This window comes from Trachinotus anak, unplaced genomic scaffold (assembly GCF_046630095.1).
Source record: "Trachinotus anak isolate AG129_WGS33_773 ecotype Australia unplaced genomic scaffold, CSIRO_AGI_Tana_v1 ptg000032l, whole genome shotgun sequence".
NCBI classification, from domain to species: Eukaryota; Metazoa; Chordata; class Actinopteri; order Carangiformes; family Carangidae; genus Trachinotus; species Trachinotus anak.
In genome coordinates, this window is record NW_027273883.1 from 2,982,437 (window position 1) to 2,996,720 (window position 14,284).

Here is a 14,284-nt window from a genome sequence, read left to right on the forward strand (position 1 = left end):
CTGTAGAATAACCCTGTTACCTATTATAAAAGTGGTGGTTTTAATAACCTTTATTTATACTTTATTATTTCCTCTGTTAATCATCTGGTGAATTTAAGGTCGTTGTGCTGCTTCACTGACAGAGTTCAAACACTTCCTATGGGTCTGTTATGATTCGTTTTTATGATTAATATTTCTGATATGAGGAATAAGATAAACAAAGTAACCAGTCAAGGCCGTTTTCTTAGATTAGATACTTAACTCATTCTTCAATGAGCCACTGATGAGTCTCTACTTTCAGGCTCTTGTGAAAAGTCATTAATAAATATATATAAAAGGTACCGTTTTATGGTAAATGGAAACCGAGGTTGGAGTTTAGACTCCACAAATGACGATCTCTTGCTTATTTTATAAATCTTTGAAGAAGTTGTTGAGTCTTTCATTGTTCTCCAGTGACTTAGGTGGAACTGGCAGATCTGCATTCACACTGTGTCTGTCCTCAGATCTCACCAACCTGAATTTAGATTCTATTCACTGCTGTTTATCAAAGTCGATTCTCTCTGCCTGGCAGCAGAAGATTCCCCCTCTTCTAAAGCTGTCCTAACAATGTCCTTCATAACAACATGATTAAACAATAAGTGATGCTGATGCCTGGTGACAGTGCTTGTTCATCAGTTTCACTTCTGGTCTTGTGACTGTTGTCTAATTTAGGGATTTGTGTACATTTCAGTAGCTTTAAATTTGGGGAAGTGATACTTCAGGGGGCTGACTATCATACAGCGATCTTGAACATGCAGAAAAGTACTAAATGTACCAGAGGCGTGTGGTGATCAGAAAACTTCGTCTAAACTGCTGCCAATGCAAACCACAGCTTCAAAAATAACTCTAAAATTCAGTGGCACCGACAGCTGAACATTATGAGACAGCTGTTGATGCGTTTGTGTGGGATCGTAGTGGTTTGGATGTTCCTAATAAACTGGAACCTTTGCCTTGTGATTTGGTTCAAATCATTAGCACAATTTCAAGAAGCACATTTTTTACAATGATGTGTTACAGTTACCTGATAAAAATCAATCTGCTACTATTTTGATAGTAAATGAATCATTAAAGTTATTTTAAAACAACCAAAATTTGATGGAGTAAAGGTTCACAAATATGAGACGTTGATGCTTGTCTTGGTCTTACATTTAAATGGTTTTAATATTTTAAATCTTTTAATATTTTAAAAATATTTTTAGTTGGACAAATGCAGCTACATGAGGTCTTCTGCTTGGGGTGTTATATTGTGTGTGTGTTTCATGATAATGTCAATATTATTCAGCTAAAGCGAATCAGTGTTAAAATTAAATAATAAGTCAGCCCTGGTACCTGAAGTGTATAATACTAATGAATTATATTAAGATCCAGCACATTTGGACACAGTGTTGGGAAAGTTACTCTTTAAATGTAGTAGATTAAATTCATCAGTAAAAGTAATTCAATTTATTACATTTGATTTATTTTCCAGTACTTTCAGGACACTTCATTTATTCATGGAGAAAGTACACAACCTAATCAACTCTCCAAGTTAATAGCTATTTAATGAAAACACAATGCTGAATTCAGTTAGTGAGTGTTATTAGACTTCACACCTGTCACCTGTCTGACCCGTGTTGTCTGGCGTTATGCAAATAGAAGACGTTCCTCGGCCAAAAGCAACAGAGTAAATGTTATATTCTACATATCAGCTTTTTAGTGAAAATAGTGCATTCAGATATAACTCAACATTTTTATTTGTAACTAATTACACTTTTTCTGTACTGTAACAGATTACAATTACATTTATTTTGTAATTTAATTATGTAATAAATGTAATTCACATGTAATTTCTCCTCAACACTGTTTGCATGCCAACCATGCTATACCACAGTCTTTCGGTAACTTTTACCAAGTGCTTTGAGTTGCACAAACAAAAACCACAAAAACTGCAGTCATGCTTCAGTTGGCAGGGGCAGCTGTTGTTGGCAGTGCACGCATTATGTTAAATGTACATTTTTATTTTTTTCATATGGCTGAAACATATATGCTGTTTTGGCGATATCCTCAAAAATGCAGTGTTTTTGAAGCTCTTGTTTTCTTTTACTTGTTTTCTTTGTTTTACTTTTGCAACATGATGCCAATATTTTCTGCTGTGTCACGTTCATAAATGTTTTCCAATTTAAAAATTCTCATGGTTCTCACCTAAAATGCACTGAAAAGACAAGAAATGCAAATGTGAAATACAAAAATTATGATTTTGATTATTTTAATTGAAGGGTCTTTGCTGAATGTTTCACTGCATTGCATTTTTAGCATCCTTTGATACACAAGCTGTACACACGCACGGCTTCAGCTGATCTTTACACATATGCATTCTTCCATGGGAAATTATGAAAGACATAACCCCAACTTCAATCGTGTGGGTGTAAAAACTAAACTTCAACCATGACTCTCTGTGTTGATGTGTTGCAGCTGAGTCGTACTCAGCTGACTGTCGAGGCAACATACCTGACGCCTATTTTTGAAAACTACTTCCTGCTCATGCAACAACACTCGATGGCAACACAGACACAAATTCAGTTTTTTTTCCTTATATTATATTTGTCAGAGTTGTAAATTCTGTAGTCCATCCAACACATCCTCTTTTGACCACTTGGAAAAGCTAATGTTAGCTCACCAAAACTTTTGTAGTGTAGAGAAAGATGGTTTGAGGCCATGGACACTATTTTACTGACTGTCAGAAAATTAGGTTTATTGTTTATCAAGAAACATTATGAGATTATTGACATTTGTGAAAAGTTCATTATTAAATATTTCAGAGTTAGTCTCCTTCAGCTGTTTTTTCCTGGAAAAATGAATCCCAGTGGTTGTGTTTAACCATGGAGCCAGGTTTTTGGTTCACTTTGAAAAATTGAACAGAAGTCAGGTAAAAGGAAAAGTTGTGACATGGGATAGCAACTTCCAAAAGTAGCAAATAGCAAATATAAAATATATGAAATTATACATTGAAGTTGTTGCATTACGCTGTTAACAAGAAATGAGGGGTTTCTGCTTTTTGAACCTGCTGGAGTGTCGTGTATATTGAATCAAAGTAAAGAAAGTAAAGAAATAAGTTTGTGTGTCTGTCCATAATTTTAAATATGGAGGTCTGTCATGAACAAAAAAAGTTCCTTTCCTCCTTTGTCTTTCTTTTCTGACAACATTTAACACAACCTCTGAACACATTTTCCTCTGACTCATCTTCCAGGCTTTGAGATGTTGATTCTGCGTGTGTGGTTTTTGTGAAGTGAGAAACATCTTGATGTGTTTGCTAGCATGCAGCCGTTTCACCAAAGGTCAGGCAACATCCTGTCTTCTCATGTGGTTCATGTCTAACTGTGTATGTGTGTGTTTGCAGGCCTGACGTTGGGGAGCCTGATGCTCATCTACCTGTGTGTTAGGGCGGCAGCCACGTTTGACAGCAGGCTGGACACCCACTGGGAGCTGTGGAAGAAGACACATGGGAAGACGTACCAAAATGAGGTATTTCTTTAGGTTTTATTTAAAATTTTTTCAAAATGACATTTCTTCCGCTGAAGAAGATTGCAGAAGCTTGCACCCATATAAACCCATATGTGAGATTTCTCATGAACACACAGTATTCGATTTCATGCACTCTTTCCGTATGTTTTTGTGTTGAGGTGGAGGATGTGCGCCGCAGGGAATTGTGGGAGAAGAACCTGATGCTTATTACAGTGCACAACCTGGAGGCCTCAATGGGGCTTCACACCTTTGATCTGAGCATGAACTACATGGGAGACATGGTGAGACACTCACTCGCTCTACAGTTTTGTACAGAAAAAATAATTAAGCTTTATAATTTCTATTGATTTGTAATCATCACTTGTGTGCACCTTAAAGCACAAGACTGGCAATAAACATTCACTAAAGCACAAATGTGCACCGAACCAAATGTACTGTTTACAGCCATTTTCCACTGAGCCCTTTGTATAAATAAAATTACATGTGTAAAGGTCAGGAAGTGATGTACCTACAGATAATCATCACCTGCATCTGCAGCACCCTTAGGTGGGTCTAATTTTTATGTCGAGTTTCAGTTCATCGGTTAACTGTTCAACCTCTAACTGCACTGTTGTGGCTCACTCTCACTGCTGTCACAGTGTTTGTTGTTTTTAGCCGCAGCACACAGCGCTTCAGCTGCTCATCAAAAAAAGCCCTCAAAACCCACTGTACATGAACATAGTCGAGCATTTAGAAGCTAAAAGAGAAGGAGTACTGAACTTAGATTCACCAGATACTCAACACCCAATGATTAATGTTGCTTAGTAACTGCTGGATGTGTAAATAAGTGTCTGTGGTTGCAAGTTTGCAAAAAGTTGAAAGATATGTTCAGTTCAGTTTTATTGATGTAGCGCCAGATCATGACATACATTATCTCAAGGCAATTTACAGAGTACGGTTCATACCTTACAGAGAGAAACTCAGCAGTTCTCACTATGAGCAGCACTTTGTGACCGTGAAGAGGAAAAACTCCCTTTTCACAGGAAGAAACCTCCTGTCAGAGATACCTGCAGGAGAAGGAGAGAGAGGAAAAGCACAAACTACAGGAGTTAATGACATGTAGCGCTGTGATATAAAGAGAGAGAGAGAGAGAGAGAGAGAGAGAGAGAGAGAGATTAAATCCCAAAGAACAGGAACTGACTGAGTTCATAATGATGCCAAACAGACACAAAGAACTGTTTCAGCTCTGGTCACATAAAAAGCTTGACATGTAATGATTAAATAAATTACAGTGAGCTTGCTTTAACCTCCTGCAGAATGTAAATGAATCAGTTTTACCGCTGAGCACTGGTCTTTGTCTTTCTACCCTTTGGCTCCTCTGCTGGTCTAACTTTAGTTTCCCAGAGAAACTGTTTTCCGGCTCTGGCCTTCGAGACTTCACTGAAGTAATGAGATGATTTCTGCTCTCAGCTCCACCACCGATGAAGCTCACTAGGTTGCATTTTCCACACAGATGTGGTCAATAGCCTACAGTGTGTTCTGGGTCTGACTTAATGAATGACAAAATCATTCAAACTGCATGCTGGAATATTAACTACGTGTTGTTTGTGTCCTTTAACCTTTAACCTCGCCTCAGTCTGTGTCAGACATTCTTGGGAAATATTCAAACTTAAGTTTAGTCCAGTTCAATGAGCTTCATTTACGCCACAAAGAACGAAGCTGATTCCTGAGAACTAAAGGAAGTTAACAGCTCAGAGGGCAGAAAGCTGACACTGTTAACTAAATGTTTACCTATCGACTTTGTTGGCTTCACTCTCTGTTTGGACAGGAATGTTATCTGGGGCATAAAATATGGGCTCATAAAAGTTTGATATTGCAGTAATTCATTTACATATGAGCTCATGCAACAACAACAATAAAGAACTGACTGTGACTATTATATTATTTTTCAGTTCTTTCTCCACAGGTTTATTTTTTTCTTATTGTTCCCACTACATAAAAAGTCCTTATTGCCCTGAAATAAATAATGAACTCGTCATTATTATAACACTCGTACACTTAGAGAAAAAGCACACTGACATAGAATTTAAAGCTGCATTAAGTGATATTTTTGTTGTTGTTGTTGTTTGGACCACCTGGAAGCCGCAGAACAAGCTGTGAACATCACTTCATAAAATTGTTGTGGCGAACGTGTTAGAAAGCATTTGAAGGGAAATGAAGAGTTGAGTGATTATTATGTGTTGGTTCATCAGTACAAGCAACACCTTTCACATTACACATGGTCCTTTAATCCATTATTAACATGGAAATATTGAGTAGTGCAGCTTTAAAAATGTGGCACGTGCTTATTAAATGATAAAATTATAGCACAACATTTAAAGGATATTTGCAGTGAGTTAGTGTTGGTTGAAGAGAAATGCTCAAAATTTAAGGCTGATGAAAGAACAAAAGAATGAGATAAACAAAGAAATAGTGAGTTAGGTAAGGCAGTGAAAATGTATTAGTACACGGTACAGTTCACAGCTTTTTAGAATAAAAGTTCTTCACAATAAAAGCATTTAACAGAAGAGCAACAAAATAGAAATGTCAAAACCAAAACAGGAAAAAACATCCATGAGGAAAATGAAGGAATATAAACAAAAAGTAAATCAAGAATTAAAAATTTCCCATCTTAAGGGAAAGTGGCACTGCAGCATATACCAGCTGTTTCAGTCTTCTTTGTTTACCTGTTTGCAAGGCCTCTGACTTGGGTCATTTTATAATGACGTCAGCACTGCCTATTTCTTTGTTATTTACTTCCTCATAGACAGAAGAGGAGATCCGGCAGTCTTTTGCCACACTCACTCCTCCCACTGACATCCAGAGGGCGCCATCTCCCTTTGCGGGGACGACAGGCGCTGACGTACCGGACACCATGGACTGGAGAGAGAAGGGCTGTGTCACCAGTGTCAAAATGCAGGTAAAAAAAACAAACTGTGTGATTCAGGGACTCGTTTCCCTCAGCACGGCTGCAGGAATAAAAAGAGGTGATTGTGACAGAGCTGTTTCATGCCACAGTGATGCAATCTAAACTTTCAACAGCCCACTCGTCCAGTTTCCCACATTCATCCTGTTCCTTATTCGTTGAATTGGTTGCTGTACACACAGGAAGTTGTCACCACAACCAGCAGTTTTGCAAGTTTTTTGCCACATCCAGTGGCAGGCCAGCGTCTGACACGCATTTACACAGAAGTCTCCAGCTCCAGCAGTTTGAGTTAAATATCAGAGCTTTGAAAATGACTACATCACTTTTTGTGCAGCCACTTTTTATATAAATTAGTGATAAATTAATGGATTTGAAAAATCACTAGAAACAGAGGTTATGAATGGGTATTTGTATTTTTGTGTATATTTGTACCAAAATACCCACTGAAATGTGTTAGTATTCAAGTTCACATACACATTTATACAACATGATTATTGTTTATCATTTCCTCTTTGTACATTTTAATTTTTAATGCATGTTTATATGTACAGTATATATCAATTTTTTATAATTTTTTTCTCATACTGTACTTCATAAGGATAGAACAGCTAAAACAGCAACAAACATATGGAGCAAAATTACACAAGATAAATATAAAAGAACAATAAAAATTAAAACATTAGAAATGTAAAAATATGTGAAATATGTGAAATGTGAATTTAACACAGCTGAACACTTGCTCCAGGCTTTGATGCCCCCAGTCACTTAAGATGTTTTATTTTCTTATTTAAATATTTTTTTTCCTCATGAAACCCCCGTAGTAGTTATGATATCATTAATAAATGACCTCTGTCTTGAGTGAGGGGTTGAAACTGACCATCAGGACCACGTACTGCATGCTCTGTAAAATGTCTTCATAGTAAAAAGTTGTGTAAAACATATTTATCTTGTGGTGAAAAGTCAAAAATAGGAAAAGTGTAGTACTTGTAGTTCTACGTTTTTCTTTTTTTCAAAATATTCAAACAAGTTCATTTTCAAAGTGAAGAAATTGAAAAAAAGAAAAAAATCCGACTTTCAGACTGAACTTATTACCAGCTCGTGTTGTGCAGATGAGTATCATTCGACCAGAGACACACGAGTATTGATTCTGGCATTCTTTCTGTTCTGTGCAACGTGTTAAATATAATTGACAAACAGGAAAATTTCCCAAAGAGTGCGTGGAGTTCTTTAACCTCTTACACTCTGCTGGACCCTCCACTGGCTCCATCTTTACAGACTCGTATTGTGCTGCCAAATGTGGAAATGTGTATAAAATGATGCACGAGACATTTAGAATATTTCCATTTCATTTAATTCTGTAGCTGCAAAAACACTGTTTTATTTGAATATTTCGGCCAGTGTTGATTTAATATAGCTCCAATAAACAATCATTGCACTGACATGTACTGTGTTCATACTGTTATGTGAAATGAAGTGTAGAAAGGTGTTTAGAGACATTTGGAGGAATACTGGGATTGTGTTACATATTTGTTTTTTGAGTTGTGTACATGACATTACAGTAACACAACTTGTTTAAATCCAGGGTGCCTGTGGCTCTTGCTGGGCCTTCAGTGCGGCGGGGGCCCTGGAGGGCCAGTTAGCCAAGAAAACAGGGAAGCTGGTGGACCTCAGCCCCCAAAACCTGGTGGACTGTTCTAGCAAATATGGCAACCACGGCTGCAACGGTGGCTACATCCACAGAGCCTTCCAGTATGTCATCGACAACCAGGGCATCGACTCTGACGCCTCATATCCCTACAGAGGACAGGTGAGTGCAGGGGCTCTAAGGAGTCTGGAAAGAACATGTTGGAGAGTGTTTGAGAAATTGATTTGATCACTGAGTTCTTGTAGAGACCACAGAGAGAAACCATTCTCCTTTGACAAAGCAATCATCCCCAGGTGTGAAGGGAAGGTACAGTCACCTACAGGTGTACACAAGTGTTTGAGTGCACTGGAGACCAACATGGGTGTAACACAAAGAGAAAATCAAGTCAAATTTTGTGGTCTTTGACACTTGACACTTGTTACAGTTTAATATTCATTAGGTCAAATTCCTTTTTTTTCTGAGCACCTCAAATATTTTGCTAAACGTTTAAATGGACCTTGTGTGGGTTTTCTCATCTGCTGTTTCTCAAGTTAAGACTTCAATTTTAGACAGAACTTCCTGTTTGCTTTGTTTTTATTTTATATATTTATTATATATCTAATTTATTATTATTATTTCTATCTTATGTTTTATATTCATTTATTTTTTGTATAGTTTCTATATTTTTTTTGTTCCCCATGTTTTTATTTCTGCATATTTACTGTATTTGGACTATCAGCTCATAGACCTGAATCTATGAGTTGTATTTTTTTTGTAATGTAATGGATGAGCCAGTTTTTTTTTAACAGACGGAGGGTTAGTCGAGGACAGAGTACAGATTTTTTTTTGTGCTTTTGGAAAGCTGTTTTCCCAGTTTGCAAGAAATTAAAACAAAATGTTCTTTTTAAGTGGAAACATGTAGGAATCCAGTGCAAACAAACAGGTTTACAGTTCAAATTCAAATACAAATTCCTGTATGAGACAACAATGTGGGTGTATGGACAGCAAAAAGAAGTAAAGTCCAACCCTTCAGGCTGTAGACAGCAACACTCTTCTCACTTGTCTGTGGTCTGCTGTTAATGTCTCTTTGGAGCAACAATAAATTAATCGGAGCGGACAACGTGTTTGTCCTCCAGGCTTCATCTGGTTCGCTGTTGTTCGTGTTTGTGTGGAGGAGGAGGGCAGTTCTGAGCAGATCCGACAAACCATTCCAGCCTCGCAGAGGTGTTGTGGCTCTAATTCAACTGAAAAGGAAATAAAAACTCTCTCTGTAATGTTCTCCTAACGAGCACAGTGACTACAGTCTGAAATTCACTCTCTGGCTCACCTGCCAAAAACTGGAAAATATTCACATTATTTTAATTTTTGTGACCTCACACCTGCTGATGGCGTTAACTTTATAACCATGTAAAGTAGGACACATTCGGGACGCTGCTGCTTTGAGGAGTTGGGTGTGACAGACAGCCAATCAAGAGCTGTTAGACAACATTTGAGAACTGGTCCCAACAAACTGCTCCAGCTTGGTGTTGAATTTCTCCACTGTGATACCCTCCCTGTATTTGCTGCACTTACCTCACATTCCTAACCTGGTTACAACTCTCCCGCAGCGTGTCATAAATTTATTAAAGCACAAACAACTTAAGTAGGGGGGGTGAAACAGAGTTCATATTTTGTTCAGGGCCCCCTGGTGTTTGTGGGGCCCTTACTTCAGTTAGTTCAATTATGCCTCAGGCCAATTTCATATATCCTACACAACAAAACACAAGTAAAATTTAAGACACTACTTTTTTGGCGTTCCTATCCGGCGCCTTTTTTAAAGGCACTGGGTGTATTTTACACAGATCCTGTGTAATCAGTTTTAACCCTTTGTTTGTCCTCTCACTGCAGGCACAACAGTGCCACTACGACCCCAGGTACCGTGCAGCCAACTGCTCCCAGTACAGCTTCCTGCCTGAAGGGGACGAGGGGGCTCTGAAACAGGCGCTCGGCACCATTGGACCCATTTCGGTGGCGATTGACGCCACGCGGCCCCGGTTTACTTTCTACAGGAGTGGTGAGTTACACATCATCAGCTGTGGGCTCTCAGACGAGTGGTTTTGACAAGATGCTCAATCTGACAGGTGTGACATATCATGATGCTGATTACAGAACATGATTACTGCACAGGTGTGTCCTGGGCTGGTCGCAGTAAAAGGCCACTTTAAAATGTGCAGTTATATCCCACAAAACAATTCCACAGATGTTGAACGTTTTGAGGTAGCGTGCATTTGGCTGCTGAAGCTGTCGCCCATGAAATGAATGGTAATATCTCCACAATAAGACATCTCCAAAGTGGTTTCTGAGAATGTGGCCGAACATCCAACCTCCCTCTCCCTCACCAGACGCGTCAGCCACTGAGCCTGTTTGTGATGCTCTGGATCTGCATGAAACTCATAGTTCAGTACCTAATAAATGGCTTTTATCAAAATAAAACCTCACATTTTAAATTGGCCTTTTATTGTGTCCAGCGCAGGGCACACACACACTCACGCAGTAATCATGCTGTGTAATCAGCATCATGATATGTCACACCTGTCAGGTTGATGGATGATCTTGGCAAAGGAGAAATGCTCACAAACACTGATTTAAACACATTTGTGGACAAAATTCAAGAGAAATTAACCTTGTGTAACTTTTTTCAAAATGTGAATATAGGCAGACTGTGTATAAAATTGTCAAAAAATATACACAAAATATCATTTCAGGAGTGTACGATGACCCCTCCTGCACTCAAAATGTGAACCACGCGGTGTTAGCTGTGGGCTACGGCACGCTGAACGGGCAAGACTACTGGCTGGTAAAGAACAGGTGAGACCTTTTCACTGCCCTGATCTCCCATATATCCCCAACTGGTCCATACATACATGTAAACTGAATACACGCATGGATGCTGTATGTTCCTCGTACATTTGGTCCTCTGTGGTTCCTTCTGGCTGCAGAGGAGGACAAAGAGGAAGTGAAACAGGGAAGTCAGGGCTCTGCAGGGAAGTAAACTATGTCAGCAAGCAAAGAGTTCATGTTAGATGCTGTTCGAGGTTTGGTCATTCTGCTGACATGGCTACGGTGGTTAACTTAAAAGTCCACGCACGTCTGCATCTCAAGCAATGATGAACTCAGTGTAATGGAGAAGAGTAGTTTTCATTTCTCATCATTTACTGCATGAAAGCTGTCAAAACTTCTCCATCTTCTGCTGGTGACTTCATCAGGGCTGCTGTAGCTTGTTTCAAACCTCTTTCTATTAGTCTCAGCACACAGTGTTATTCCTTGTGCAATTTTATGATACACTTTACTTTTATTGTTGTTTCTGAGAGAACATATACTTTCCAACACTTTGTGGTCGCTTGTCATATTTCAGGTGTCTGAGTTTTTGCAGTTTCACCAAACACTCCGTACACTTGGTATTAAAACGTGATCTGTATCCAGATAATAATCAAACCTTTCTTGACTTTGTGTTTACATCTGGTATTTTGAATGTGCTCCTGTTTTCTGCATTGAGGTGGGATCTCTGTCATCCAGAGCAAAACCTGTACATGAGTAATTTCAGGTGGCGACACATCAGCTATAAGTGTCAAAGACTCCATTTACACCTACCTAAGACCCAAACACAATGTGTCTGGAAACAGATCACATTTTAATACCAGGTGTACAAGGGGTCACAATTTTACTCTAAGCTTTTCATGTGGTCTAAAGAGGTAAAATTCTACATTATTTAAAAAAAAAAAAAAATCAAAGATTAGACAAAACTCTAAAAAATCTTACACAGATTTGTGCAGTAGAATTTTGTTTTTTCTTCTTTCCTCTCCGCATTAATCATCTCTCAACACCTCAATTTAGCTTGTCATCTTTTTGAAGGTTCACCCACAGACGGTACCTACCTAAGTGCCCTAGTATATGAATGAATATAAAACTAGTTTCACCTCACTTGTTGTCTTTTCTTTCATATGTTTAAAATATGATGTCTTTACATCTTTTTACATTACTTTGAGGGAATCCTCCTTACTCAAACCATTTTCACCTGTTGTGTGTGTTTTTTTTTTTTTTTGTTTGTTTTTTTTTTCTTAACATCTACCTAAAGACTGAGGACTCACAGCTGTGAAAGGGTGGGTGTGGTCGGTCATATAGATACAGGCTGGTTGAGTTAGGACATTAACACACACTGGAGAACACTGGAGGCCTTGACACCTATGTCTCTTTAGTTCCACTTGGCTAATATAGAATGTCAGAAGCACATGTACATTTTATATTAGTTTGTGTGTTTTCTTTTCTTCTTTGGAGACACATTTTGAATCAAAAATGATAATATTCAATTTCTCAAACAATATTCATCCCTATCCATATTAACACTGGAACTTGCTGCATTGAGTGATAGCAAGTGATTAGACATTTTTTCCAGTGTTTACCTATAAATATTGACATAAAATACTACAAAGCACTGTGTGTCATTTTAAGTAATGCAGTCACTCTAGTTTTAGAGCAGCTGCAAGTTAATCACTTTCAAGCTGTTTATTATGCTAGACTATTAGCATTAGGCTTGGGCGATAAACTAATTTTAATCTCAATACAGTCCAGCTCAAATGTCACAATATATAATATTTTTTCTGTATAATAGAGAATTATATTTTAGGTTTCAGGTATAAGCAATGCTGCCACCTTACAGCAATTCAAAGTTTTACTTGTCACATGCCAAGGTACAATGTACAGGTGAGGGTCAGACTCAGTAGCAGGGCAGACTTCTTTATTTTACTTAAGTGAAAAAAATGTTTTGTTTTGTTTTTTGATATTATGAAAAATATGACAAGAAATATCACAACATTTGATATTACTGAATATCGAACCAAGCCTGTAAGAATCCCTAATTGACTTCAGGCAGGTGGACTTTTTTTTTTTTTTTTCTCATTACATGATAGAGACATTTACTGATAATTCAGTATCCCAGGAACCTTGTTCTGTGCCCTTTAAAAAAAAAAATTGTATTGTTCCTCTGCCCTCTCTTCATCCAGCTGGGGAACGTCTTTCGGAGACCAGGGTTACGTCCGCATGTCGCGCAACAAGAACAACCAGTGTGGCATCGCACTGTTCCCCTGCTATCCCATCATGTAGCTGAACAGAGGACTTCACTTCTTCATCCTCTGTATATTTTTAGAGAAACATTTCATGTGAATGTTTAACTACAAAGGCCACAAATGGCAGGTCTTTAAATACTACAGTTAAATTAACACCAGCACTTTTTGGTGTTTTGGTTTTTCTTCTGTTTTGGTTTTTTTTTTTTTTTTTTTTGGTTGGTTTTTGTAAACTTATATCTTGAGGAGGAATTAAACGTTTCTCTACACATCTAACTTTTTTGTTTTTTAAGAATGTGGGCTTGTTTGTATGTGACTGTGCAATGTGTGTGTCCAATAAAGAAACAGATGTACATCTTGCTGAGTCTCGGTCACAATGATACACACCAGGTTTGGATCGATATATCAGTTTAGTGATTGGGCCAAAATCACAAAGACCTGACTTGACACCACCGGCTTCAGGTCTGTCTGTTAAACCTGCCATAAAAACAGTCTGAAAGGATTCCATTGACTTTGGGGAAATTGGTTTGTTGGTCAATTTAGCTTTTACATGTTATGACAGAGGGAATGCCAAAATCAATACCTGTGTCTCTGGTAAATATCTGTGTCCTGTGTTGTGCACACCAGATACCAGCTGCCTATAGCCAAGTAATGTAGAGGAAAAAGCTTTTTGGTATGTTTTTAATTTTATACTTATCTCATCAATCATTTCTCTACTTTATCAAAAAAAGCAAGAGCTCTTTAAAGAAATTAAACATTACAGAAAATGTAATACACTTTTTTGTGTTATATTTTGAATCCACTGGCTTAAAGGAGCTCCAAGATACAGACAGAAATATCAAATGTTAAAACCATCCCTGGTCTGTACAAGTACAAGATTACCGTACTGACCTGTACCAGAACACTGTTGGCCTTTCAAACCCAGAGAGCTTCCTCGCTAACACCTCCAACAAGGTCAGAATAAAGTCAGCAGAGTGCAGTGTTGGGTTACAAATGAATCATTTTTATTTTTTTTAGTGCAACATCACAACAAACAATTTTCACATGAGGTATTCAAAGGGATTTTCTTTAGTTGTTGATACAAAATGTCCCACCATG

General features: G+C 38.0%; 1 protein-coding gene across 1 annotated transcript; it reads left to right on the top strand.

Moving 5' to 3' along the window:
- Window positions 1-3,363: 3,363 nt before the first annotated feature.
- Window positions 3,364-13,539, top strand: ctss2.1 (cathepsin S, ortholog2, tandem duplicate 1). Its single transcript, XM_071469457.1, has 7 exons — window positions 3,364-3,519; window positions 3,678-3,800; window positions 6,305-6,457; window positions 8,046-8,270; window positions 9,975-10,140; window positions 10,832-10,934; window positions 13,127-13,539. Exons 1-7 carry the CDS (start codon window positions 3,379-3,381, stop codon window positions 13,224-13,226), a joined length of 1,011 nt encoding a protein of 336 aa, XP_071325558.1. The 5' UTR covers window positions 3,364-3,378; the 3' UTR covers window positions 13,227-13,539.
- Window positions 13,540-14,284: the final 745 nt, after the last annotated feature.

Coding starts and splice junctions, on each gene's coding strand:
- ctss2.1 (XM_071469457.1), top strand. CDS start 3,379: ATGTGTGTGTTTGCAGGCCTGACGTTGGGGAGCCTGATGCTCATCTAC. Junction 8,271..9,974: donor CATATCCCTACAGAGGACAG/GTGAGTGCAGGG, acceptor CTCTCACTGCAG/GCACAACAGTGCCACTACGA. Junction 10,141..10,831: donor GTTTACTTTCTACAGGAGTG/GTGAGTTACACA, acceptor ATATCATTTCAG/GAGTGTACGATGACCCCTCC.